Source organism: Prenolepis imparis, unplaced genomic scaffold (genome assembly GCF_030444845.1).
Source record: "Prenolepis imparis isolate NDT839.2.m4 unplaced genomic scaffold, iyPreImpa1.0 SCAF_1, whole genome shotgun sequence".
Classification (NCBI taxonomy): domain Eukaryota; kingdom Metazoa; phylum Arthropoda; class Insecta; order Hymenoptera; family Formicidae; genus Prenolepis; species Prenolepis imparis.
The window spans coordinates 2466273-2493127 of record NW_028141159.1 but is presented as its reverse complement, the minus strand read 5'-3'; the positions used below and the strand labels follow the sequence as shown (position 1 = coordinate 2493127).

At 30.6% G+C, this 26855-nt stretch overlaps 4 protein-coding genes across 8 annotated transcripts; 3 read left to right on the top strand and 1 right to left on the bottom strand.

Moving 5' to 3' along the window:
• Window positions 1-234: 234 nt before the first annotated feature.
• On the top strand, window positions 235-6548 carry LOC145942033 (NPC intracellular cholesterol transporter 2 homolog a). 4 transcript variants are annotated; one of them, XR_014426288.1, is made up of 5 exons: window positions 235-397; window positions 3424-3537; window positions 3785-3966; window positions 4254-4388; window positions 6224-6548. XR_014426288.1 is itself a non-coding variant. In XM_083048513.1 (4 exons), exons 1-4 carry the CDS (start codon window positions 250-252, stop codon window positions 4335-4337), a joined length of 528 nt encoding a protein of 175 aa, XP_082904639.1. In that variant the 5' UTR covers window positions 235-249; the 3' UTR covers window positions 4338-4426. The 4 variants fall into 4 exon arrangements, 1 of the variants encoding a protein (XP_082904639.1); XR_014426290.1 differs by having other exon boundaries at window positions 4945-6548; XR_014426291.1 differs by lacking the exon at window positions 6224-6548 and adding an exon at window positions 4734-4752.
• Window positions 5094-7373, bottom strand: LOC145942022 (serine/threonine/tyrosine-interacting protein). 2 transcript variants are annotated; one of them, XM_083048488.1, is made up of 5 exons: window positions 7135-7373; window positions 6550-6663; window positions 6138-6289; window positions 5565-5753; window positions 5094-5307 (listed from the first exon to the last, which is right to left on the bottom strand). In XM_083048488.1, exons 1-5 carry the CDS (start codon window positions 7180-7182, stop codon window positions 5094-5096), a joined length of 717 nt encoding a protein of 238 aa, XP_082904614.1. In that variant the 5' UTR covers window positions 7183-7373. The 2 variants fall into 2 exon arrangements, with proteins under 2 accessions (XP_082904614.1, XP_082904623.1); XM_083048497.1 differs by having other exon boundaries at window positions 6554-6663; window positions 7135-7372.
• A 10574-nt stretch (window positions 7374-17947) lies between these two features.
• On the top strand, window positions 17948-22223 carry LOC145939417 (uncharacterized). The gene is made up of 4 exons (XM_083043716.1): window positions 17948-17996; window positions 18514-18576; window positions 19570-19692; window positions 21404-22223. The coding sequence occupies exons 1-4, from the start codon at window positions 17985-17987 to the stop codon at window positions 21617-21619; spliced, it is 414 nt and encodes a 137-aa protein (XP_082899842.1). The 5' UTR covers window positions 17948-17984; the 3' UTR covers window positions 21620-22223.
• Window positions 22224-24463: 2240 nt separating this feature from the next.
• LOC145942013 (uncharacterized) lies at window positions 24464-26617 on the top strand. Its single transcript, XM_083048481.1, has 3 exons — window positions 24464-24561; window positions 24968-25015; window positions 25756-26617. Exons 1-3 carry the CDS (start codon window positions 24550-24552, stop codon window positions 25972-25974), a joined length of 279 nt encoding a protein of 92 aa, XP_082904607.1. The 5' UTR covers window positions 24464-24549; the 3' UTR covers window positions 25975-26617.
• The last annotated feature ends 238 nt before the right edge of the window (window positions 26618-26855 follow it).

Genomic DNA, 26855 nt, shown 5'->3' with positions numbered 1-26855 from the left:
AATTTCAAAGAAGATTTTATTCTCTAAAAAATAAGATACTAAAAATAAAGTAAAGAACATCGACGTGAAGAAAATAAATTGTTAAAAAAGAATAAGGAAAAGAGTATCTGTTTGATCGCGCGAAAATTGTTCATTTCCGGCAGCAGCTCGGTTGGTATCACATAGTGACAGAAATGAGATCGGAGGCGCTCGATTCGCTGTTGGTGATGAATGCGGCGCGCTTTGTATATAACGCTTTACAGCGATGCGATGTCGTTAATAGCGCGGAAGTCGTACAAGCAGCAACGTCGGCCTAGATTTGTAAGCAACATGAGACAATTGGCGAGCGTCGTGTTTGCACTTTTATGCGTTCTGTGTTGTGCTGCGTCTTGTCTCGCCGTCATCTTCAAGAATTGTGGTGAGTTACATATATACGCACATATGTGTGCATTTTACAAAAACTTTGACAATATTCTTAAGAGAAGGGACAAGGGCGCTGCATATTTGATCATACTGATTTTGGAAATCATAAAAACTTTGGTAGGAAAAATTTGAAACCGGATTACCGGATTACCGAATGTAAATCATCCGTAAGAAATGAAATTAAAATTATTTTGTTACAGTTTTGATATATTAATGACAATTGCGGCCTTTTAATAATAAGAGTATATATTGTAGTATACTTTTAGGCTATTATATTTGTTGCACATTTAGAATATCTTAAAACCTTGATAGAAAAATTATCGAGAGAGATATGCAAATAACACGATATATATGTTAATTAACATCGCAATTATAAGTATTATCGTAGAGTCATCGTAATTATATAATATGATAAAAAGGAAGGTGTACAACATTTTTCATAAATATGTTATCATATATCGTTTAAAATCATAAAAATTTTATATACTACGTACGCAGTGTTTGCTGTTATCTAAATAAAATTATATAGATGATCATCTAGATGAAATTTTGGCGTTATCTTATCTTTATATAGATAATTTAAAAATGTATTATCTATATCTGCATCTTAGATAAAAAAAAGTGTTATCTTTACTAAATGATCTAAAATAATATTCAGATAATTTGATTTAGAGTTTCATAGCACATGAAAATATTTTAAGTAGTAGAACTTGAGCAGTAAACGATAAAAACTTATAAATAAAAACTTATGAATATATTTTTATATCTCTTTTATAATTTCCATTTTTTTTATTTTACATTACATTTTTATTTATTTACATTTTTTAACTGTTTACATAAGCGATTTTAAAAATAATATTATCTGGAAGTTATTTAGATGAATCGTCATATAATTTTATCTTTTATCTAGATATATTTAAAACAAAATTATCTTCATCTTATCTAACAATGAATTTACATATTTTTATCTCATCTTTATCTAGCTAATTTTAAAATCATCTAAGCACAACACTGTACGTACATCTCGAATGAGATAAAGAATTCGAAGATTCCATTCGAAGAAAGAAAGATACTTTTAAGAGGTTCTCTCTCATTCATTTTAGTTATACTATTCTTAGAATTTATTTTTTTTATTTGCCTTCCAAAGTCCTTTTATTAGTGCACGTCTGTATGAATGCAAATAGAGCAGAGACGTGGAAGTATAACGTGGAAGTGATAGATCTAATTTCAGTGAGTTCAGATTACAATAAGAGACAGATAAGCACATATATAAATACTTAACAATAAAAGTAGAATGCGTCAATGATTTTTATAGCTTTTTTTTTATGACAACGTATACACGCATCTATTTTGTTATAAACGCGTCTGTTATTTTTATTTGTATATTTGTCGTAGGAAATAATTAAGTTCTCTTCGATTAAGGTAAATGCTAATTACGAGAGAATCGTCATTGCTATTTTTATTTAAAAATTTTATGTTTTATATTTATGTATCATGTTTCTTTGTTTCAGTAAGTTTAATTTCAAAATTTTTTACATTTATTTCTCATATTTCTCATATTTTATGTACATATTTATCTCTATTTTATTTTAAAGACGGAAATGTAAACAACTTTTCATTTTTACAAAAGACAATAAAAAATGTATTTTTTATTTATTATAATTTCTAACAACCTTCTTTGTAAAATAAATTATACAATTTTTCTTTTCAAAGTCATGCATCGCATTTTGTCTTGTCTTATTTACTTTCGAAAAACTCACTTCCCGCGATTACATTATCTATTCGATATATGTGCACGATTTGTCAAAATGAAGATATGTATACATTACAGACATGTAATTCATTCTTGTGCTATTTTTACTGAAAAATATTTATGATAAATACATGCATATTACCCGTCTTATGCGATGATTGAGTTATCGTTTCAGATAAAAAAGAATAAAGAATGACAAAGTTTGATGTTAGTGTCAGCAGAACTACCCAGATAGCACAACCCAGTAAACACAAAATAAAAGTAACATAACATTAATGTTATAATTTCCTACTCAACAATGTAACTGCAATATAACATGCCTTGTACATAACAGTTACATTGTTGAGTGGGAAATTATAACATTGATGTTATCTTACTTTTACTTTGTGTTTACTGGGAAATGATCATTATGAGTTCAAAAAGAATTCACTTTTCCTAATTCTTTAAGAATTCACGTAATCTGTTCGAAATGAGTTCAAAAAGGATTCAATAAATTGCGAATTCTTATGGAACATAAAATGAATTTTATATATATGTATTTAAAAAAGAACTCAGAATTGGTGACATACAAAATGAATTTCTTTCGAACTCTTAAGAGTTCTTTTGGCACAGAAATGGGTTAGAAAAAGACTTCATTTCAGAATTCAGGTGTTCAAAAAGAATTCTTCTCGAATTCGCTGTGCTATCTGGGTAGGAATTATTTATTTAAGAAATTTCTTTAAAGACACTTCCATACCGGAAGTTGTGTAATTAAGCTTGTTGAAATTTTAATAATATATGTAAACATATATACATATTTCTGGGATTTTTCTTATATATCGTTAGTGATAAATATAAATAAATTTCTTGAAATTTTATTATAGAATATTTTATTATCGATAACGTATTGATTATAATTCGATTTAATATAAAGATTTATTGTATTATTTTTTTTATATAATTATTTTATATATAAATTTACATATAAAATTAAATGATTTTATTGCAAAGAAAGAAAATACGTCTCTCTTTTTTTCTCTATGTGTCTTTTAATATATGTAATATTTTAAAAATATATTTAATATTTTGTTGCTCAATAGGTTTGTGACATATTTATCAATATCAACTTTATATTATCATACTATCATATTTTATCTGTGATATATTTCTTCATACTATCATATTACACTTCATAAACTTCATATTATATCTGTGATATATTTTTTCACTATATAAACATATTTGGACTTTGATATAATTTATATTTATTTTTCTCCATTCTATTCCAGGTTCAACATTGGGCACTTTTACGGAAGTATCGGTCTCGGGATGTCAAGCGTCTGATGCAAGATGCGCTTTAGTGCGCGGTACTAACGCATCGATATCTATCAACTTTACACCGAGTAAGTAAAATTAGAAGAAAATTATATTTGAAAAATCAATCGTTCAATTTATGTGTTCATATAAATAAAACATTAAATTTATAGTGTGTGTTAAATAATATAACTTAATTTATGTAGATATATATATTATTTTAGATTTTTAATAAAAATATTAATATTAATATTAATATTAATAGTCATATATTTTATTACTTCTATAATAGTGTTATCTATTCATATAGCGACTATTCGCACATTTTATTTGCAGACCAAGACATCGCGGATGTCAACGTACAAGTATATGGCGTATTGCTTGACATCCCAGTACCTTTTCCTTTAGACAAACCTGACGTATGCCAGGACCCTAATGCTGGAATCCAGTGTCCTCTGCACAAGGATCAAAAGTATCAATACACAACCTCATTGTTCGTGCAGAAACAATTTCCTAAGGTAATTGGCATTTAAAATTCATATTTATTTTTTTATATTTTTTTGGATCTAATTTTGAATTTTATCTAATTTAGATTTGCTTTATATATTTAAGTTTACTCTATATATATATTTTTTTCGTACGTTAATAAATTTTATCTTAATAAACCAACAATTTATATGATTTCTTAAATCCGTAATTTATTAAATGTAATGTATTAATTTAGTCATTAAAGTATTTTCTAATATAAATAAATTAAATTTTTTTTAATATTTAAAAATGTAATCTTTTATTACCTCTTCTTTAGCTGAACGTGGATATTATGTGGGAGCTCGTGAACGAGAAAAAAGAGAAAATAATATGCATCGAGTTTCCAGCCAAAATTAAGTAATTCAAAGAACACTGTTTCAAAAAAAAATGAAAGAAACTTACTTTACTAAAGGTAAGTTTGTGACTTCAGAATAAAATATTTCTATATAACATATTGTTTAAACTCAAATATCGTGTCAAAATGCGTCTATAAAGAAAGTAAATAATAACAAAATGAAGTTTTAAAAAAATATAATTTTTATAATATACATGTATATATTTTCCAAATGTCATTTTTTTCAACAATAGTTACAAATAATTGAGGATCTCCATAAACAAAAAAGAATATTAAATGTTATTCTGATATATTAATCTTTTGGATATCTGTTTTATTAGATTTATTTTATTTCTCAGATTTTTATTAGATGTTTTCTATATTAGATCTAAAGTTTATAATAGTTAAGATAATTCATTCTAGGACTATCTTGAAACTTTACATTAATACATTACAGCCATAAAATTATGACATCAGAAGTGAAAAAACTACACGAAATATGTTTAATTTATTTCGTAAAATAATTTAATAGTTAATCAATTCGATTAAGCTGTCATCAAATGTTAGTTATTGTGATTAAAATACTGAAAATATTGGTCTTCGCATTTAGCTCCAAATTTTACTTTTTTTTTAGATACTATACATACACTTACGATTTTTAAAAGAATAGAAAAGGAAAATGATTGCATAAAGCGCGGTTAAAATGAAAAGTAAATTTTGTCAGTTTGATTAAATACAAATATTGGTAACTTTGGTCTCCCTCCTCCCTGCTGTAAATTATTATCAACTGTTAGTCACATCTCCAGTCCTTTCTTGTTGATTATTTGCATCCATTTGATAGATCGTTCGTTTCCTATGTTGACCTTCCCAACTTTGTTGACTATGTTTCAACATCTGCTCGGCTTTATAGATAGGCTCGTACTCTCTTAGTTGCATCATAAAGCCATCGTTTGGATTTATACAGAATCTTCGCTGCTGCACTACTAAGTATGCTTCCCTGTAATAAACATTACAAGGATTTATTGTTTACTGATTTATGAAAATACTGATTTATTGCAATTTCAGTGCAAACAAAAATTAATTATAAAGTAATTCATGAAATAAATTTTTTACACTATTGGTCAAAGAGTAGAATATGAGCTAAAATATTTCTATATTTTTCAATTATAAGTTTCATATAATTTTATATTTAAAATTTTTAGATAGCTTTAGATTTTGAATGATATAATGTATAGATTATAAAAAAAAACTTACACTTGAGAAAGTCCATATGTTTCCATAACGTACGCCAAAACCAATGCGGCAGATCTCGAAATGCCAGCATTTCCATGAACCAAAACCCGTCCGTTTGAATTCAAACTTTCGTCAATGAATACCTTTACCTTCTTGAAATGTTGAATGATATTTTCTGTCGCCGTATCGGCAATGTCCAAAACTAGATATCTTTAAAAGATATAGTAAATTATATACAAAATGTAATGATTAAAGGAAATAAAAAAATTCTATAATATAAAACTACATTAAAAATTAAAAAGGGGGAGAGAACTAAGAATATTAATTTTAAATTAATTAAATATCTTAATAAGATCTTAATAATACTAAAAAATAAATATAAGATATGAAGATTATATAGCGAGATCAGAAAATAATATAAGAATATTAAGATTTTATTAATAAAATTAATAACTGAGAATATAAAAAATAAAATATAAAGAATCACACAGGTTTCAATAGATTTTCAAAATTTGTGTAATTCTCTTTTGTGTGTGCGTTAAATAATTTTATCAATAACTTATTACTATAATATATGATTAAGATTCTACGTACTTGAAGTTATGCGGAAAGTTGGGCTTTATAAGATTTGCCTCAATAGCTTGTCTGATGCAAATTATATGTGTTATTCTATTATCCAGCAAAGATTGTAAATTGGAACGACTGGCAGCACTATATGGGCCAAGAAATACACCAGGTACCACCTCCTGTGTGATGCGCAATAGATTTAATTATAGTAATATTCTCTCTTTCTTTCTCTCTTTTTAGTAAAAGTAAGAGAAATGACAAATTTAACCATACGTTATTTTTTTTTTATAAATTTTACAGCTATATAAAAGTCAAAAAGTAAACGTTTTTGCAAATTTGTATTTGCATGATGTTTTTTATCAATTAAAATTAGCAGAATATGCTGATAAAATTTAATCTTTGTTCTAGAAATATATTATAAATTGTGTTTAATTATTACTTGCATATGCCTTCTCATTGTGTAAGTCCATTCTATAGGTCTACCTAAACCTAAAGATTCTCCTACATATTCTTCACATCTCTCTCGGCTTTCTTGTTTTACCCTTTTGAGGTCCTGCAATGTTAATATACGACAATATTATTTATATTATTCATTAAATATAATGAGCAACATAAAATATTAAAAATGTGTATGTGTAACATTGTAAGATATTATTATAAACTATTATAAAAACATATCTTTTAGCTATATACTTTTCTATATTAAAAATAAAATATATATAAATTCGTTTTAGAAGAAAAAAAATTTAATACATAAAGAGTATTTAAATAAAGCATATAATATAGCAGCATCACGGATAAATTTGGATATTTTTCATATTTATATTGATAAATGATCAATATATTTCAGTTGCATCTGTGGGATAATTTTATTTATTTATTTTTCTTTTTTTTTCTATTGGTAAGCCTGAAACTTGAATTTCGCGCTTTCGCCGTACGAGGTCCTCAAGGTCATTTCGGAATAGCTCATTCTATGCCCCTGTCAATTTTTTTTTAAATTAACGAGATGGTTGACGGATTTAACCTCATAGCGGATGTTGTTGCTGATGCTATTGCCGTCCATCGACAACATCAGAAATTTTTTTTTTCACGCACACACGACGACCGGGGAATTTGCGAAAGGCCGAATTTAGAAACGTATTCGTATTGTTGTTGCAATCACGCTGTTTTTTTTCACGACGGCCATTTATAGGATGCACTTGTACGATGCGGAAGATGTACTCTCAGATGCACTCTAGTCGAAACCTCTGTCGACATCGACTATTGAATTGATGCTGACGACAGATGTCGCCAGCTGTCAAAAACATGTGTTTACATTTTTAATAATAATATAATGTTAAAGATCGTAATGATAATATAAAGAATTTTATAATCAAAAATTAATATTAAAAATATTTTTTTAACGAAGAGATATTTTTCTGAGATAAAACATTGCAATTATCATAAATATATAAATAAATTTATATTAAATATAAATTAATTGATATAAAAAATTAATATAAATTAATAATATTAAATATAAATTATACTCTCAGAGGTTTTAATAATTTAATTATTAAAATTATTATTAAATATCTAATAATTTGATGTTTGTTTCAAACTTGTTAGATACTGTGAAAGGTTTAAGGTAAAAAATTATTTTTTACCGATATTATATATTTTCTTCGTAATGTGAAAATTTCTGCCTCGAATATGGAACGTTTTGGAACGTTAGTGATTAACGTTAGTGATTAATGCCTCTTTTTTGCACGATATTTCATAGCGTACACGCCGTCGATCTCGCGTTTTGCCAGGAAAAAGGCGATAAATCATGTATAAAACCAACATTAGCGAGATCGCTGGTGAAACGTTCTAAAACTTTTCAGTGCGAGCTGTTATAAAAAAAAGTATTATATAACTCTTTTTTTACAATAATTGATACATTGAGAAAAATATTGTCACATGATTCGATATCTGGCATTAAAATCTCGCAACTATTTTCTAAGTAAATTAATAGAAAAGCGTTTTCGATGTATCCATATTTTCTCCAAATCTTTAATATTTTTTAAAATTATATCTTTTAATATAATTATTTCTTTATATTAATATAATTATATCTTTTAATATAAATATAATTAAAAACCTTGTATAAAACGAAGATCTTTTATTATCTATCATTTGCCTGCCCAGCTTTTTGGAACATAGTTGCTTAACTTTTCAAAGAAATTCATCGAATCAATGATTATTTTTCTTACACAATCGTACAAACAACATCGCTAATTATACATACGTTATATGATTAAACATATCGTTACATATCCCATTGCCAATTAGGCGGCGAGCAATAAAAATTAATAACTTGCAAAGCACTCGACAGGATGTGTGATTACAGAGTTCGCGAGTTCTTATCCTTTCGCGTATCGGGCAAAAATTTTCGAATGTAGAAAATGTATGAATATGCATGTGCAGAGCGCTTTCGGATATATTAGGCATCGAGAGAGGGAGACCTATTATATGTATGTAATTTAGTTACGAACTATTTAATGCGTTTTACGACGCTTCTGGTTGCGGTAACCACCCGTTTTCTTCCGGGATACGGTAATACAATCTTATTTCGATCGACGACGTGCCACGCTTTCGCGATGAAAGTCCGTGCGTGTGTATGTATGTCTTGCACATGTGTCCAGCTTGTGTAGTTTCAGCTCTTATATATATTCGGCTTATATATACATTCCTCGTAACGCGCGTTTCGCACCGATGAGGCTTTTTTTTTACAGAAAATGCGAGACTGATCACTTCCGCAGAAACTATGATATATGTATATTTCGTACGCTCGGTTGTGCATTTTCGATTCAAATAGCACTTTTATTTTTAGCTTTTGCATTTATTTATTTATTTAATATCCAAAAGCGGCTTTTTGATATGTGATATAGACAAAAAACATATATATGCATATGTAGTTGCTGGCTATATAAAATTAAATTATAAAAATCAGAGAATTAATTATAAAATTAAAATAAAATTTATATATATATATATTCATATTTCTCTGGATTTGTTACAATAAGTCAAGAATTTTCTAATATATTTATGAAAGAACTAAATTATATTATTTCTAATTATTGATTATATATTGTATATGTATATACACACACATATCTAAGAATTTTAAATACTTTTATATTCCCTAAAAACAGGAATTTTATCATCTAAAATTTAATTATTATATCTAAATAAATATTCAATTTTAATATTGCTTTATTTATACAAGTATTAATTATTATTTTTTATTATTGTTATACATATATATATATATATATATATATATATAATTTAACGTTTAATTTAAGAAATTCAATATTGACAATTATTTTTTTTATTTCACTTTATTTTGTTTAATTGTTGCTGCAATTAAAAATGGATGCTTTACACTTTTGGTCAAAGATATATATATATATATATATATACATATATATATACATATATACATATATATGTATAGAGAGAGAGACAGAGAGAGAGAGAGAGAGAGAGAGAGAGAGAGAGAAAGAAAGAAAATGGAATATTAAATTTTTTTTATTCGTTCTCTTTATATTTTTATGTTAACTGAAATAGGTCAGGTTTACATTTTACTGGTTCTCGTATTTTTTATTGTGGAACATGAATAAATTGCACGATACGGTAACATTTCTTTGCGGAGTGAATAGCGCTGGCAATAAATCGTTGTCATTTGCGCAGCGCAATCCGAAGTGCTTGCGAGTGAAGGGTATTGGATAGCACCACCCATTTCATCACATAGAGAACTGTATTATTTCACACGTGTACGAAGCATCAATTCCATGTTTGTCGATCTCAAAATCATTGCTAACAAGTAAACCTCGGGGAATGTCAGACGTCAGACTAATATTTTTCAAATTTTTTACAATTGTTTCTTATGTCAGAATATAAAGAAATACGTCATTGTTTTTAGCTCAAATTGATTTTTTTGAAATTTTTTAATTTTGCGCGAATATATGACTTTACACCTTTAGTTTAAGACATTTATTTTTCAGGAATAAATCTATCCGATTTTTTGAAACTCGGCACACATATAGAACATTAAATAATAATTTATCTGTTTTCTTCCTAGAGTACTAAGCTATTTTGAGGATAGTAACTATCCTTCGAAATTCTTCTTCCCTATTTCCATATAAGTGGATCTGTAAAGAAAAGTTGAAAAAAAACATGATGTGCAGGTTTTGAGGTCGCCGATTATGAATTAGAAATTTATTTTGCAACATTCAAATCGGATAGATTTTCTCTTAAAAAATAAGAAATGTTTAAACATGTGTAAAGTCGTTTATTTGCACAAAATTAAAAAATTTCAAAAAGAAATGAAAAAATCAATTTGATTTAAAAATAATGACAGATTTCTTTATATTTTGACATGAGAAACAATTGTAAAAAATTTGAAAAAAATCGGCGTCTGACGTTCTCCGAGGTTTACTTGTAAGCATTCTGAATTAAATAAATTTATAATAAGATGCATTAAATTCTACTTGAGTTGTATACAATTCGTAAAAAAGCAAATTAATAATCTAGAAGATTCTGATAGTATTATAATTAATATATAAAATAAATATAAATTTTTTGTAAAATTGAATATGATATTTTATTTTTTATTTATTTAATAATTCTCACAATCAGTATAATAATCTACAATTTAATGGACTTGTAATTATAATTGTATAAATGGGAAAAGTTTTTTATACAAGAGATAAAAATCAATCTTTATAGATTATTAATTATGTATTATTTAAAACAAGCTTGATTCGCGCTCGTTTTATTTAAATTTCAGACTGTCCTGTATTTGTTTATTGTTACTGTCTTTAACTTAATGAAAAATCGGATAAAATTATGTATAATTTACTAGATTAATTTAATTTACTTGTTGATTTACTCTGCTTACAAATAACATCATCATTCCGCAGATTTCTTTTGTTCGGACATTCTCAGTGTATTCAAGGCGAGGATTTATCGCTCTCATCATCCGAGAATGGACCGACAAGCGCGTGTCTTACACGATTTCATTATATATTATGACCATTGTAGGGATAATCATAAAAATATTTGATGACAAAAAATCTTTCGAAATATATTACATACATATATTGCTTAATAATACTTTAACAATATATAAATATAGAAAAATGTCCATATTTTAATATAAAAATATCTAAATAATATAAATGATAAAAATTTGGTAATCTGTAATTTTTTTGGTGTCTGCATTTTCTGATAAAAATTCTGCAATCTCGCGATCGATCGAATCGCGAGTTTTACCGTCTTCCTCAAGCTGATAGGTCAGGTCAGTTTCCAGCACGTCAAGCACACTGGAGCACGTTGCTCTAGATTCGCGTCCAAGGATGGCAATTGCGCCACAATTCCCGGCGGCTACACGGATTCCCATATCTGCGAGGAACGCGAGCAAACGACAACGTCGCTCTCGCCTAGAAAGTAAAACTTCTAAGCCGTCCTCGGGGGGCTACGGCCCCCGGGCCTGGTCAAGTTTTAATTATTTAATTATGTTCGTGAAAATGTTGTCGAATGCCGACGGTTTGAAACGGAGGAAGTAGATGGGGAGAACCGAATGATCAGAAAATCAGTTTCTAAGATTATATACTATCATTATTTCATTTTATATTTTCTTAGAAAAATATTTCTGCCATTTATACAAGGGAATTATATACCTTTGCTAGTAAATTGCCTTGATAATCGTATCATACACACACGCATTTATCGTGTAATTGGTTTTTGATCCAATCAATTTCTACATGTGTTTATTGAAAGTCAAATCAACATTTAAAAATAATTATATCATCAATTCAATTATTTAATAAATAATTATAATATTTTTGTTTGAATTTAGAAAGATAATGGACTTGTAATAATACAATATTTAATTAAAAATATTTAGGGAACTACCTATTTTCTCCATGCATTGTACATACACACACAAACATGTAAAATGTATGTATGTATATATACATATATATATTATAAAACTTAGACTAAAAATAAAAAATTGAGAGATTGAAACTAGATATATATTGAATGAATAAGATTCTTCTAACGATCATCCCGCCCTTGGATGGAAATGTAGAGCACTTGACTTGGCGGACATAAAAACTGATCGTCGTCGACATTGCTCGTTTGATGAAAACGAGGCGTCATCGATCAGCATTCAAGTCGATCGTCAAGATCGCAGATTCAGCGCACCTGGCAATTTTTTTAATGACTGTCATTTCCTCTGCCTTTAACGTAAAAATATTGGAACACTTTGTATACACGACTTCACAGCCGGAACATGAGATCTTTGTTAAAAGTAACGAACGTAATATATGGTAATAACGTAATAAATAGTGAACGAAGAGTAATAATTATTATTTACATGTATTTTATATCTAATTATTATCACACACATTTATAATTATTAATTCACGATTATTAATTCTTAATTTATATATATTTGTAATTTTTGCCAATTATATATATATATATATATATATATATATATATCAATATATCAATATATAGTTTAATGTTTAAGATGTTTCTCTGAAATTTCAATGATATTATGACTTTTTTAAAACAATAATCTTGCCGATTTCTTTTTGTTGGATATTCTACATTCATTCTTTGTATGTGTGTACAGAGTATTTTTATCATGCTTCATTAATTTAAACGACTTTAATCGCCTCATTTTCTCTTTTAGTGTTATTCAGAATTGTTTTCTGTGTATTTATTATTTTTATAGGTTTTTTTATTATTATCTAATTTCTTTAAAGAGTTTACGTATATAAAACGAGTTATGTTAAGAGAAAGAGTTTCGCTATATTGGTTTTTCTCAAATCAAAAGTTAAATTTATGTAATATTAGTTAAATTAGTTAAAATTATGCGATATTTGATATTTTACATTTTTCACGTATATAGATACGGGAAACTTAGGTAATATAAGTATCGCGTATTAATTAATTTTTCTTTTTATCGAAGAATCGAAAAAATTTTACGTCTGCATATGTATATACATTTTCTCTCTGTTGTATAAATTCGAATCACGCACGATATGAATTCATTTAAGTGAAAGCTCAATACCCTAATAAATTGAATCCTAGATCTTTATATATCGCGATTTTTTTCGACGAAAGTTCCTTATGCAATATCTCCTTACATAAAGAATCTCACTTGCCTAAATGATTTTCTCGTCGGTAATTATCCGCGAATATTTTCGCGTTTTGCGAAATCGCTTCTCCGCTCCTCCCAATGGAACAATCAAATTCTGTCATGAATACAATGCAACGTGTTACGTAAATGCAATCATTAATAACGAGCGAGATTTGAATATCAATACATCGAGATTATATCCGCGATAGAGAGATCCTGAAATGATCTACGATTCAGCGATTCTCCTCTTGTTGCGTCCGTTTGATTCTTGATTTTCACGGTCAGATGCGCGTAAATCATGACTCCGATAGATGATTCACCTCGCGATGATTCGTGCGCTTATTAACCGCTAATTGCAACATCCACTTTATTTAGCGTTTACGTCGGCTCTGGCGAGCCTATTGCGTTTTCGCGATTGTGTCTCGACTCAGCGCGCAAAAGGAGATAATGAACGAAAACAGATAATTACGATAGTTCAAGGACATTTCGACATCTCGATGTGTGGGAGATCTTTTTTTAAAATAATTTAGCAACATTGTGAAAGCTGGAGTCACGAAAACGCTGATAATTTTTAATGGCATGTCGTAAGAGCTTTGAAATTTTACTTATTTTGTAAAGTTACTATGTTCGTTTTTAGAATATCGGAAAGAGCTTTTTATTTAAACGAATTAAGGAACCCTTTAGGAGAAAAAGATGATATGTCCGAAATGTGACAATTGTTATTCCAAAATAATTTCTAAATTAAATCTTTCTAAATTATATTCTTCTATTTTGATATTCTCTTACGATATATGATTTTATTCAAACGAGCACAGAATTTTATTTTTATGTAAAATAAAAAATTTAAAAAAATGAACGGCAAAAGATTAACATATGACATAGCCGCGCGATCTCCGATTAATGTATTATGTATTACAGGCAGAAGCTGCTTTGTTCACGTGCCGGAGATCGGTTTATCGAGTGCAACGATGCGCGAATTACAGCAATGTGCTTCCCTGCGGGGGAAAGTGCATTCGAGCTGCGGTGTAGTGATATGCATAGGCGAGCTAATCTGCATTTTTGAATTTTTTATGTCCAAAAACCATTTATATTACAAGTATTTATATACAAGTATATATTTTTACATAATCTCAAATTTTAGATAATTTTAAAAATATATATAATACAATATATATATATAATATAAGATATATACATATAAGTATATATATATATATATGTTAAAAATAGAGATATATATATTTATTAAAAATACATATCGCTTATTTGCTGCAACAATGACATTAAAAATTTTTGTACAGGGAGAAAGATTGCTATATATACTATTATTAAATCGTGTCTTCTGAAAAATTACAATTTTTGAGTTATGTCATTGTTGCAGCAAATGAGCGATATATATTTGTTTATATCATTATATATTAGAATTTTTTGTTGTGCTTTATTGATGTTTTTCTCTCATATTATCATATATACAAACATGAATAATATTAATAAATTAATTAATATTAATCAAGTTGATAAGTAATAATGTTTTCTCTCTCTCTCTCTCTCTCTCTCTCTCTCTCTCTCTCTCTCTCTCTCTCTCTTTCTCTTCCAATTTGATGTGTCTTAAATTTCATAGAATCTTATAAATTATAAAGTATTGTTTATAAAGGTCTTGTATGTAAATTCTTTTTCAGGCACCACTGCGTGATATAACGCATTAGTATTTCTCGCGCGCTCCCTGCACCAACTCGCTCCTTTATTCCCTCTCTCTCTCTTTAATTTTCTTTCTCGCTCTCTCCCTTTATCCTGAATCTGTTCTGATTCAAAATCAACGCGAGCGCGAGGCGTTACAAAATAATTGGAATCGTTAAACTTTCCAGATTTTGCAACGCGCGTGATTCTACCGCGCGCGTTCAACATCGCGTAGGGTATTAATGTCCGCGGTGAGACCAGGGTTGTTCTCCAACGCGAAGGTACACTCGCGGGAGAAATATAACGGATCGCAAGTGGTTGCGCAAAATACCATCGCTCTCTTATAGCTGCGTCGATCTTATATATACCGTCTTGGTAATTGCTAATCGGTCTGAAATAAAAAAAAGCGCGGTCGACGACGAAGAAACACGCGGGCGTTCACTTCCATATCGTTCGGGAAACAACGATATTCGCACTCGCGAAAATCATTACTACGCTTTTACGGAGGGAGAGAGAGAGATAGATAGATGTACTCTCCGATGTGACCCAGAAGTAAATGCGTTCATGGCTATAACCACCTCTGGCTGGCTACTGTTAGTTGCGAAATTAACGTCGCTCGTTAAATGTGCGTTTATTAGACCCGAGGGTGAATGACGCACGGAGGGAGAATTGCTAGAACTGCTAAATATTGAAAGATCGATTCGTATAAGAAGTTCCTCAATTAAAAAAGCTATCTTATTCGTAATATTACGCTTGTTATCTAGTCCACACGGTAATAATAATATCTATTATATTAGCGGAATGCGCATGTACTTCTCAGGATAAAATAGCGGTTTCAACACGATTCGAGCGAAACGAATGAGACTAGAACAGAGGAAAAAGATCGCACGGTTTTCCTCCGCACAAAGAGTTGATGGAAAAAAGCATAGATTGCAAAATTAATCCACGCGTATAATAAAATAAAATAGGACTATATTGTCAATTAATGAAACTAGAGAGGCGAGAAATTGAAGAAATAGCAGACTTCGCTATTGCGAAATTAATATACGATATCGAATGTTACAAATTAATTAAAAATATTAATCGGAAAGATTTCACATCGCCGAAAAAAAAAGATTTATCACCGAAACGACGCGTCTTTTTGAGCTGCGATTGTAAAAAATCAATTCTCTCGTCTTTTTTATCGATATTACGCCATCATTTTCACACGTCGTTTCTTCTACAAAATACGTATATCGAGTGCATATTTCATAACTGCGAATATTGCATAATTTCGACAGCGACGCAAAAATCGCGCTGCGGAAATTCATTTTGTGTTTCTCTGCCAAATTTGCCTTAATCGACAGTAAATTCCATAAACGTTAATCCACTGTCGCGGGAAAAATCAACTGAGAAAGGTAGATGATGACCGTATTTTCTATTTTCAGGGAGTTGTAGCGCGCGATTGCGTTGTTACACGCTTATTATCTTCTTATTTGATGAAATTACAGCGCGTGATAGCGAGATAGAGAGACGATTGTTTTACATTAGACACACAAAGCCTATGTCCCTTTTACGCAAGCTGCAAAAACGTGCTCCGACATTTTCCCATGCCGCATTTTCCTCGACACTGCGTGTTACATCCTAATCAGAGTTGTTCCATCAACTTGTACGCTCAACACATACGCCGGACACTTTACGAGTCCTATGATTTAACGTATTCTTCAATTGTGATCAATATACATCACGATTGTGATCCGTGAATCTAAGGTGATCGATCGACAATGCTCGTTAAGACGATTGTGATGCGGCGTTGGAGGTTGGGCTTGTATAATTTATTAGCGCAATAAATCTTTTATATAGCAACCTGTATTTTGAAATAGCAACTTATTTTGAAATAAAACAATAAAAACGTATTTGAATATTAATAAAGTAGTAGCACGCAAATTAGACAGATTTGTGATTATTATAAATTTAAAATTATATCAAAAATTAAATTACATAATTGAAAACACTTGAATTACACAATTAAAAATTGCGTTTGCAATTAATAATATTAATGATACTAATACATACAATTAATAATCTAATAATATCAATATTCTAATTACTATTATTTATTTTTATAATATTTTGCAATGCTCTTTAATATTTACACGTAGATACACACAAACATATGTGTTGGTTTTCCTCGTAAAAAAATTTTATCTTTAATAGAACTTATTTTTTTAGTTTCTCTCTGAAAATTTGAGAAAATTATAAGATTTAATACAGTCATGTTTTTGAGTGTTATTTATAATTTTATTTGTGTGTTTCAGCTTTGATATTTTAAATTAAATTATCAAATTACAAATTAAATTAGATTAGTATTTTATATATTTCTTATAATTTAATTTTTTGATTTAATTTTGTAATTTTATTTTTGATGTAATTTAATCTTTTCATATTTAAATTAAATTAATAGCTTCACGCAATAAATCTCTTTGCCCGTGAAATCTTGCGGAACGCTACAATTTAGCTTTACATAAATCTACTTTCCTTTGCGCGAAGCACAATATAATTTTTTTGAAATAGAAAATACTTAAATTTTGTAAATTGCTGATATAGCGAATCTAGAGTGATTTAACTCGTGATTTAACTCGCATCTTTCGACGCGAGCAACAATCTACTTTTTCCAACAAACTAGGTTAATGACATGCAGATTTCGTCTACAGAATCCCGTGGCCCATCCTTCTTTGATGGCCCCTCGGTATTCTTAAGGGTGTTTGCGACGATACCGGAAGTTACTTAATTGATCGTCGTTAATTGGTGCTCTTGAATTCCCGATAAGGGATCCTGAAAGGGTTTGATCGATAATATACTAGTGAAAGGGGTCCGCATCCGAAGCGGTGCAATCGTCGAGTGCCTTCCCCCGGCCTCATCCCTGGGTCCCCATGGGCCTGGGCAGGGTTTCGCTATAAAAGCATACCGCGTTGCCCCTCAAACACGTAGTGTTCTCCCGCGTAGCGAGCAAAGAAAAACTATCATCACACACCATGAAGTTCTTCGTAAGTTTCTTCTCGCGCAAGTACATGTAACGCGGGAAGTTAAGAGTTTGCCGACCCGTCGCGAAACCCGTTGCGGGAATAATTCACTCGCGATTGTTCCCCGAGGATTCTCTCTGTTACGCGATACCGTTGCACAAGTATTAGCATTTATCCAGTATCTTTATACAGTATTTACCCTTGCTTTATGTAATATAATACAAAGCGTAACTTGCTTTTGTCGCACGGTTCGCAATCTAAATTTTCTTACTTAATACATTCAACAGTCAAATATAAAAAAAATTATAAAATATTTATTAAATTAAATTAAATTAAATTTTATAAAATATTTATTTAATTTAATTTATTAATTGGACGGCTCGCCTATAAATATTATATATAATATTTATTTCTTTTTCTCCGCTTTATATCACGATAAATATTTATTTTATTAAAATACGTGTCAAAACACTGAACGTGTGTTAACTTATTACATATTATTTTATTTTATAAATTGCAATATGTTATTGTATTCTTACAGATTGTTTTGTTCGCCGTTGTAGCGGCCGCTAGCGCCGGCCTTATTGGATATCATCATGAGCCAGTAAGTACTTTCTTAATAATTACTATTCACACATATTATAAATATTAAATATTATTTTTATTGCAATATAATATTATCCTTGTTCTTTGTATGCTTTATATGTACAGTATATATATATATATATATATATATATATATATGTGAAATATGATATATACATGCATAATATAACATTGTAACACAATGTCAATCCTTTGTAGACGTTGCTTTCGCTTCTCTGAATTTAATCATCGTGATTAATCAAACTTGAATTTGATGGAGTTATTCAACTCTCATTAGTTTTCATCCATTTACTATTAATATTTTAGCGACCTTTGACGATTCTGTCATCTTAAATAACTAAACATTCTTCATTACCCGAGTAAGAATCGATTCGGGGCTTTAACAAGATATCCAATGTGTAATCACTCTTCTTCAATCATCTTCAAGCAAAATATTTGTAGGTTTTTTAACTTTTAGTTTATACATTTATCTTATCAAAGATTATTAATCTCTCAGTTCGCAAATTAATCTTACGAAAGAAATTCGTCGCCATTGTCATCGTTGTCAATCAAACATGACTGATATTTCGCCTAACAGCATTAATTCTTTTATCTCGACATTCATTTTTGACATTCTGTATTCTCGATAAAAAAACTCCCGGTTTTTCCATATTCCTATCGATAATCCAAATCGAAACATGTAGCGACCAAAGTGTTATTTAATCTTCATTTATCATTCTTGTCTCTCATCGATGTCTCTGCATTAAACATCATTCTTATTCCGCTCTTCGTAATTCTCTCGATCTCTCTGTATGTGTGTAACTCACCATCTTTTTAAAACTCCATCGCTGATCGCTGTACTAGAGTGACTCCCCGTCTATCTCGCTTCCGGCGACCGAGTAGTTTTGGACGTACTCGGCGGCGAAAGTAACTTCACGTAACACCCGGCTGTGTTAATACATGCGATCGATTCTCCAATCGTATTGAGAGAAAGACTGTTTGACGCACTCAGATCGTGCAACCCTGGGTGGCTCCTGCGGTGCACGCTGCTCCGGTGGTGCACGATGAGCCCTTTCCTTGGGTCGCGCCCGCACCGAAATACGTCAAGGTCGCCGCTCCGGTATCGTACGGCAAGGTAATGATGGTGGAGAGATTATCGTCGAGATCGATTCTGTATTAAATTACACGGTGGACATGTGCCTAATCGTCTCCGCTGAATTTGACAGGGGAATCGAAATAACAGAAATAAATCGAATACATTATTTATTTATCCGAGAGGATAATGATAATGAAGAAAAATATTGAGGGAGAGACGAAGTTGTCAAAAAAGGGATAAAATGATAGCAGAGAATTATTGCTAAAATATATTCAAAATTATTTTATTTGACATATTAAATTAATTAATATATTGCGTGATTGTATAAGCAAGAGTATATCGGAATATTTGCTAAAAAGATCAGCTTCATCTCTTTGTCGCGTGCTATCATTTTTGTTTGTTTTTTTAAATAATAATTTTTTAGTAGTGAAGATATATTATTATAATTAATGAAGCTAAAGATTTTTAATTATCATTATTATTAAATAATTATTATTGAAATTGAAATCCTGTGCAACTTTTATGATATTAATGGGATTATATTTATATAGCGTGGCTTGAAATTACAGTTGATAGCAATCTGCATCAGTAATTACGGATTTCGGAGAATGACGTGCAACGGGAAATCTAGTAAGCACCGTGATTTTGTGTCATGTCACCAATTGCGCCTTCCCTTCCGTTCAATGATCGGTCGATTTCTAATATTACGTTACATTGTAAGATCTGATCGATAGTTGCGTGTCTTTCTTGCCTGGCATTGCAGCTGAATCGGCAACGGAATATACGTGTTTTCGCGATCGTTAGCTAATTGGATTTCCTATTTAATCGGAGACCTATAAAGAAGCTGTGACGAAATCCCGACTCAATTGCATCGAAATGATTGGTGCAGCGTCGTTTATGTAATGCTTGTTCCGCCTTCAAATTCTCGTTACTTTTAGTTAATGATACGCATCCTAAATTATCTTTGTTTTCACAATTATTATGCAGAAATTTTGTAATAATGTTAAGTCTCGTTGGAAAAGTAACATTTTTTTTTCTATAAAATTTATATATAAAATTTATCTATAATATTTATATTTTATATTCAATATTTCTACAAATATTTTTTATTTTTATAAAACTTACTATTCTACATTATTTTTTATTATTTTATGTTATTATTTTTTACATCATATTATAAGTTAATTACATATGGTTTTATTACAAATTTTGCAAAGTTATTCGTTTTTATGCGAGAAACTTTTCAAGATCAAAATTGCTAATAATCAATTTTATTGATAAAATATATATTTTAAATTAGCATTTATATTTTATAGGAATTAAATTGTTATGTGTCAACTGTGATATTATTGAGTCGGTTTTAATTGATCGCAATATTACTTTGCTACTTACTATTAAAATAATGCGCTTTTAAATTAAACATGATTTTTTCATGAGAGAAATTTATCGCATTTCGTTGAATAAAATCGATTTAGGCACAAATAGATTTCTTTTACAATATTCGTATACATTAATACACACATACATAATATATATACATAACATATGTTTTTTAAGAGCATTAAATGTTTTTAATTGTTCACAAAGTCGTGTTTAGAAAATACTGTTAATAATATACTATTATATTATTATATATTAATACTACTATAATATTAAATATATTAATTAGTATTAATATTAAATATATTATATTAATACTATTATATTTTATTATAATATTAATATCATTGTATATTATCGTTTACTACAGGAGTATCATCATGTGCTTAACATCCCCCAACATACCCCCATTCCACCTCCGCATCCGAAGCCCCTGAACATCAAGGCGCACGACCACGTCACCAGAATACATTACGACGTTCCGCACATCCCGCATCCGCATCTCATCGGCGTTGAGCATTATGTGCCCGCTCCGGAACCTGCCATCTCCGTCGTCAAGGCTGGACACGGACACGGCTGGGCCTAAAATCACCGGCGCGACACGACGTCCGTCAAACCCGTCGGTTCCAAGCGGTCCACACTGAACCCCAGTAGTCATCCCGAGGCCTAATAATCCATGACAGCAGACAATTTCGTCGTTGACGTATAAATATGATCTTTTCTATTCTCTTCCCTCCCTCACCTTTTTTTCCAAGTCACTTTGACTTAAATAAATAGAAGTAAAGGACACATACGAGGATCGTCAGAATCAGAATTCTTCGAGGCTCTTCCAGAAGAGCTGAAAATCGTGGACCGCTCGCGGATCGCAGACCAAGGCAGCCACAAATCTCAAGGAGGAAAAATATATTTTTGACTTGATTTTTACCTTAGAGCTATACATATGACACGTTTCACACAAATACACTTGGACAACCGCGTCTTTTCCCCGTTTCTTTTTCTTATTTCTCTGTCTCAACACCGAAAAAATTTCCCATGCGGCTATTATGATACTGAAGAAGACATCGCAAGACAGTAGAAGAGAGAGCGTTTTTCCTTTTGTCCAATTTTTCTCTGTCGTTCGCAGCAACACTTTTATTTATTTTCTAATAAAGGTTGACCTGTACGTCTTTTGTGATAAATCAGGAACTGTACTGTTATTTTTTATTCAATTGCCCAATACATTCCGTCCTCTTCCATTTTGTTTATTTACTTATTCTATTTTTTTTAACTTTTTTCTTTTTTTTTCGAAGAACATTACGATTGCATTTTTACATATTACGATTGCTCGATTGCGACAAACAAATTGCATAGTAATACGTATGAAAAATAAATTATTCAATATATATAGGGTGTCCCAGAATGATGGGGACTAAATTCGTGTGCAGATTCCTGGGATCATTTGGAGACGATTTTTCCTCAGCGAAAATGTCGAGGGAAGTCATTATTTTTTGCATGTTTCCAATTTTTGCCATCATGTATATTTGTAACTAAGCCTTAAATTAAAATTCTATTAAAGTAAACTCTACCTGAAATTAACTGAAGAATGTGAATTTATTATTAGTTTATTTCCACAAGGCTTAGTTTGCGAAAAACCCTTTATTTTCAATCGCTTATAACGCGAAAATTATTGGTATCTCGACATTTTTGCTGAGGAAAAATCGTCTCCAAATGATCCCAGGAATCTGCACACGAGTTTAGTCCCCATCATTCTGGGACACCCTGTATATAATATAAACAAGTTGATATGCATGCCACATCGTTCTATAATTTTACCTCTCAAGTTTCTCCGGACAACGTTCTCAAAGTCCCCTAGATCAGTCATGTGTTGCAAAATGTAACTACTTGTTTACAAGTTAATATGCTGTAATGAAATTGCGTATAAATGTTTGTGAAAGTTTGATTGTAAACTAGGTTGCCTTGTATATAAAAGAGCTAATTATTATTTAATTGGAGAATAAGTTAGTAATAAATTTTATCAACAACAAAATAAATTTACTGTGACGACAGATTAAAGATAATATGATTGCAATATATATGGCTTATTAAGATATATTAAATTCATATTATGTATTTTCAATATACATACATATATATACATATATACATATATATATATGTATATATGTATATATAAACAATAATATATTATATGTATATATAAACAATTACGTTTAATATATATACGTATAATTACACGGAAAAAACAATATGGTAGGTTCACACATAAATCTGATTGTGCCAACCAGAGATTTAATAGTAAATCTATATATATATATATATATATATATATATATATATATACATATATGTATATCGAAAATACATAATATAAATTTAATATATCTTAACAAGCTTAATGTTTCGTAGTAAATTTAATTTACTATTAAATCTGATTGGCACAATCAGATTTATGTGTGAAACTACCATAGTGTTTTTTCCATGTACGTATAATGTACGTATAAACAATTACATTGGGAAGATATCAATTTAATACACACATATGTGTCAGTAGTAAAAGTTTATTTTTGAAGAAACACGCATAATAGTACTTTTCTGTTTCGCCAGATTTCAATATTTGTATATTCAATGTTTATTACTGAATAAATTAATAATTAACTTACATAAAGAAAATTGTATTTAAATAGAAAATGTGAAAAAGAAAGCTCAGCTAAGCTATAACCTGTAGTTAAGATTGAGTAATATTGATGTGCAATCGATTTGCAATAAAGCCGACGATACTCTTAAAAGTTTGTGTCATCGATTGTGTAATATATATAGAATATATAATAATATTATATACACAATATATTATGTAGAACGTAATACGTAATATATAAAATTAAAAAGAAATAAATTGATTAGAAAATCATATTAGAAAATTACTTTAGAATTAATTTAGAAATTAAGTGCGCGCACAAAGAAACAAGTCGACTTTGTTCAACATAAATTAATTCTCCCACACAATCTTGCGAAACGCTGTAATTCTCTAAAGTATAAAAATTACAGCGATTTCACAAATATTATATTGTCGATTTAATCATCGCGATTTAGCGTCACGATGATTCATTATATATCGTATTTTTTCATCTAATGTTACTTAAACTTTTACATCACTCATTTTCTCACTCACGTTCACCGATCATTTTAAGAACGACGAGATGCGACTGTTCGAAGGTACACGTCCTGCTAATCTACGAAGGGTCTACCGTCGTGATATCGGTATTATCGGAAGCGTGACGAGGCGTGACGTCGCGGTTGGGCGAGCACCCAACAAGGGGGGAACTTGCGAGAGGGTGTCGGTCGCGTGATTAGTGAAAGGGGTCCGTGTGACGTGCAAAGCCGTGCCCCCGCTTGATGTCCTGAGAGTGGGCCTGGACTTGGGCAGGGACCTGCTATAAAAGCATACCGCGTCGATCCTCGAACACATAGTGTTTGATTCTCGCTTAACACGCAAGAAAAACCCCATCGCCCATCACCATGAAATTCTTAGTAAGTTGTCCCTTTGCACGTGACGGGTTCGCTCGCCGATTTTACGCTTGTTTTTGCATGTAAAAAATTGTAGACCTTTATAAAGAGACGTTGAAACTTTGTGTATCTCTTTAATCATCTGGATAATTTTACTTTTTCTCAACATATTTTTAATTCAAAATTTTTGTAATAATTCTGATGATATTATTTGTTAGATTTTATTATATCTCTCCCTGTATCTTTTTTATTTATTTGTTTAAATAAGCAATCTTGAGGACTCTCTAAGTGTTAACAGCAACTCGAGTAATAAGAGTAATAAGAGAGTAAATGATTTATTTTTATTATATTATTGTGGGTGTGCAATCTTTATTTGTTGATGCTAGTACTAAAATTTTGAATTGCATTAAGTTATATTTTATTATTACAGGTTGTTCTGTTCGCCGTTGTGGCAGTCGCTAGCGCTGGATTAATAGCTGTGAGTATTTAAAAATCTCCACTTTCAAAAACTTGATCTCGATAATTATTTTGCAATTCTATCATATGTGTAATCTTTATGATTTCTCTTTTTATCGATTTTCAAGCTAATAATACATCGATCTTTACATGTTAAAAATTACATTTTACATAAGCGTACGTGTTGCAAAATCATACTTAAATAAAAAATAAATGTATGCCTTCTAGAAATTGCGTACATATCGTGTATTATAATTTTTATAATTATATAACAAATAGTTCAAGTCTCTCCGTCAAGTCATATATATACATATATAATATCCTATAATAATATAATAATGAAACAAAGAAATTTAACAAATTTAATTATTCCGAGATAATTAGATAAAATAAAATAATTGTAGTATTGATATCCATTTATCCAATTTAATTAAATTGCTTCATTATTTGATTTTCTACTTAATTGAATTATAAAGCCACGAATTATGAAAGCCCCTCGCAATTGCAATCAAATTGATCACGCCCGTTTGTGCAACTTCCGCCATTGCAGTTGCTCAAGCTAAACTCCCTCGCGTTTACTACCGTGGTTTCGCGATCGAGGAATATTTCTCGGAGAAAGAGACTATCATTTTCATCGAGATTGCGCGTTGCGTAAATTTTCTAGTCACTCGTGCAACTCGAGTGTTTCTTCGCGTAATATTTCAGGTATTATAAGATATATTATATCATTAAATTAACCCGTTCTTTTTTTACGCTTGTCAGCATCACGGCCCGGAATTAATCCACGTTGGCAACCAACTCTCCATCCCGAACCCCAAGGCTTCTCCGCTCGCTCTTCATGGTAACGATCACGCCACCCGCATCCACTACGACGTCCCGCATATAGGGCATCCACACTTGGTGGGCATCGAGCATTACAACCCGGCGCCGCATTACGAGCCCAGCGTCACCAACGTGGCTCTTAAACACGACTCGCATTAGATCCCCGCATCTGAGCCAGCAGACCCGCTGGTCCGGAGTGGTCCACGCCGAACGCATCATCCTGAGGCTGATATGAGGCAGCTAATCGGCGAATTCGCCGTTTAATCGGTGAACGAACTGAGCGACATTGAGCAATCTCTCGCCAAACGATCACGGAGCAGTCTCTCTTGTTCCTTTTTCTTCGGCGAGATACTGATTCTTCGCGTCAAGGATTGTGGATTTTCTCGGTTCGAGATTCGAGAATCACATATATACGCGCGGAGGAACACGTGAAAATTCAGCAGATCGATGGAAATTCAAACTGCCTCAGGATAGCTGCAAGTCTTGGGCCACTTCTGGAGGACCACCCCAAAAAAGACCAGGCAGTCAGACTTGAAGAAGCCCTCCCCCATCTTCTCCCCTTGTCATTCTTCGTTTTACCTTGACACTACATATGACACGCATTGTACGACGAACACAATCGGACTCTTCCCCATTTATCCATTTCACATTCTGTCCAAAATGAAAAATCGTGTGCGGCAACAGATTGAAGAGGAAACAGCTGAGCGGCCATCTCTTTTTCCCCACCATTCGTTTACGGCAGCGCAATACTTTTATTTATTGTGTATAATAAAAGTTGATTTTTACTTCTCTTGTGATAAAATGAGACGTCTATTTTATTCCATTTCGCTCAATTATTCCCGCTTTTAATTATCGCAGAGAACAATACGAGATTTATTTTTTATTCGATCAAATATAATTAGATTGAATAGGAAAAAAAAAATTTTTTTTAAATGTAAATTGCAATTAAATGGAATTCGGATTGAAGATAATAATATATTACATTGAATTGAGATCGGAACGAATTCGCGCGCAATTCATTTGCGGAAATGCGTGGAATT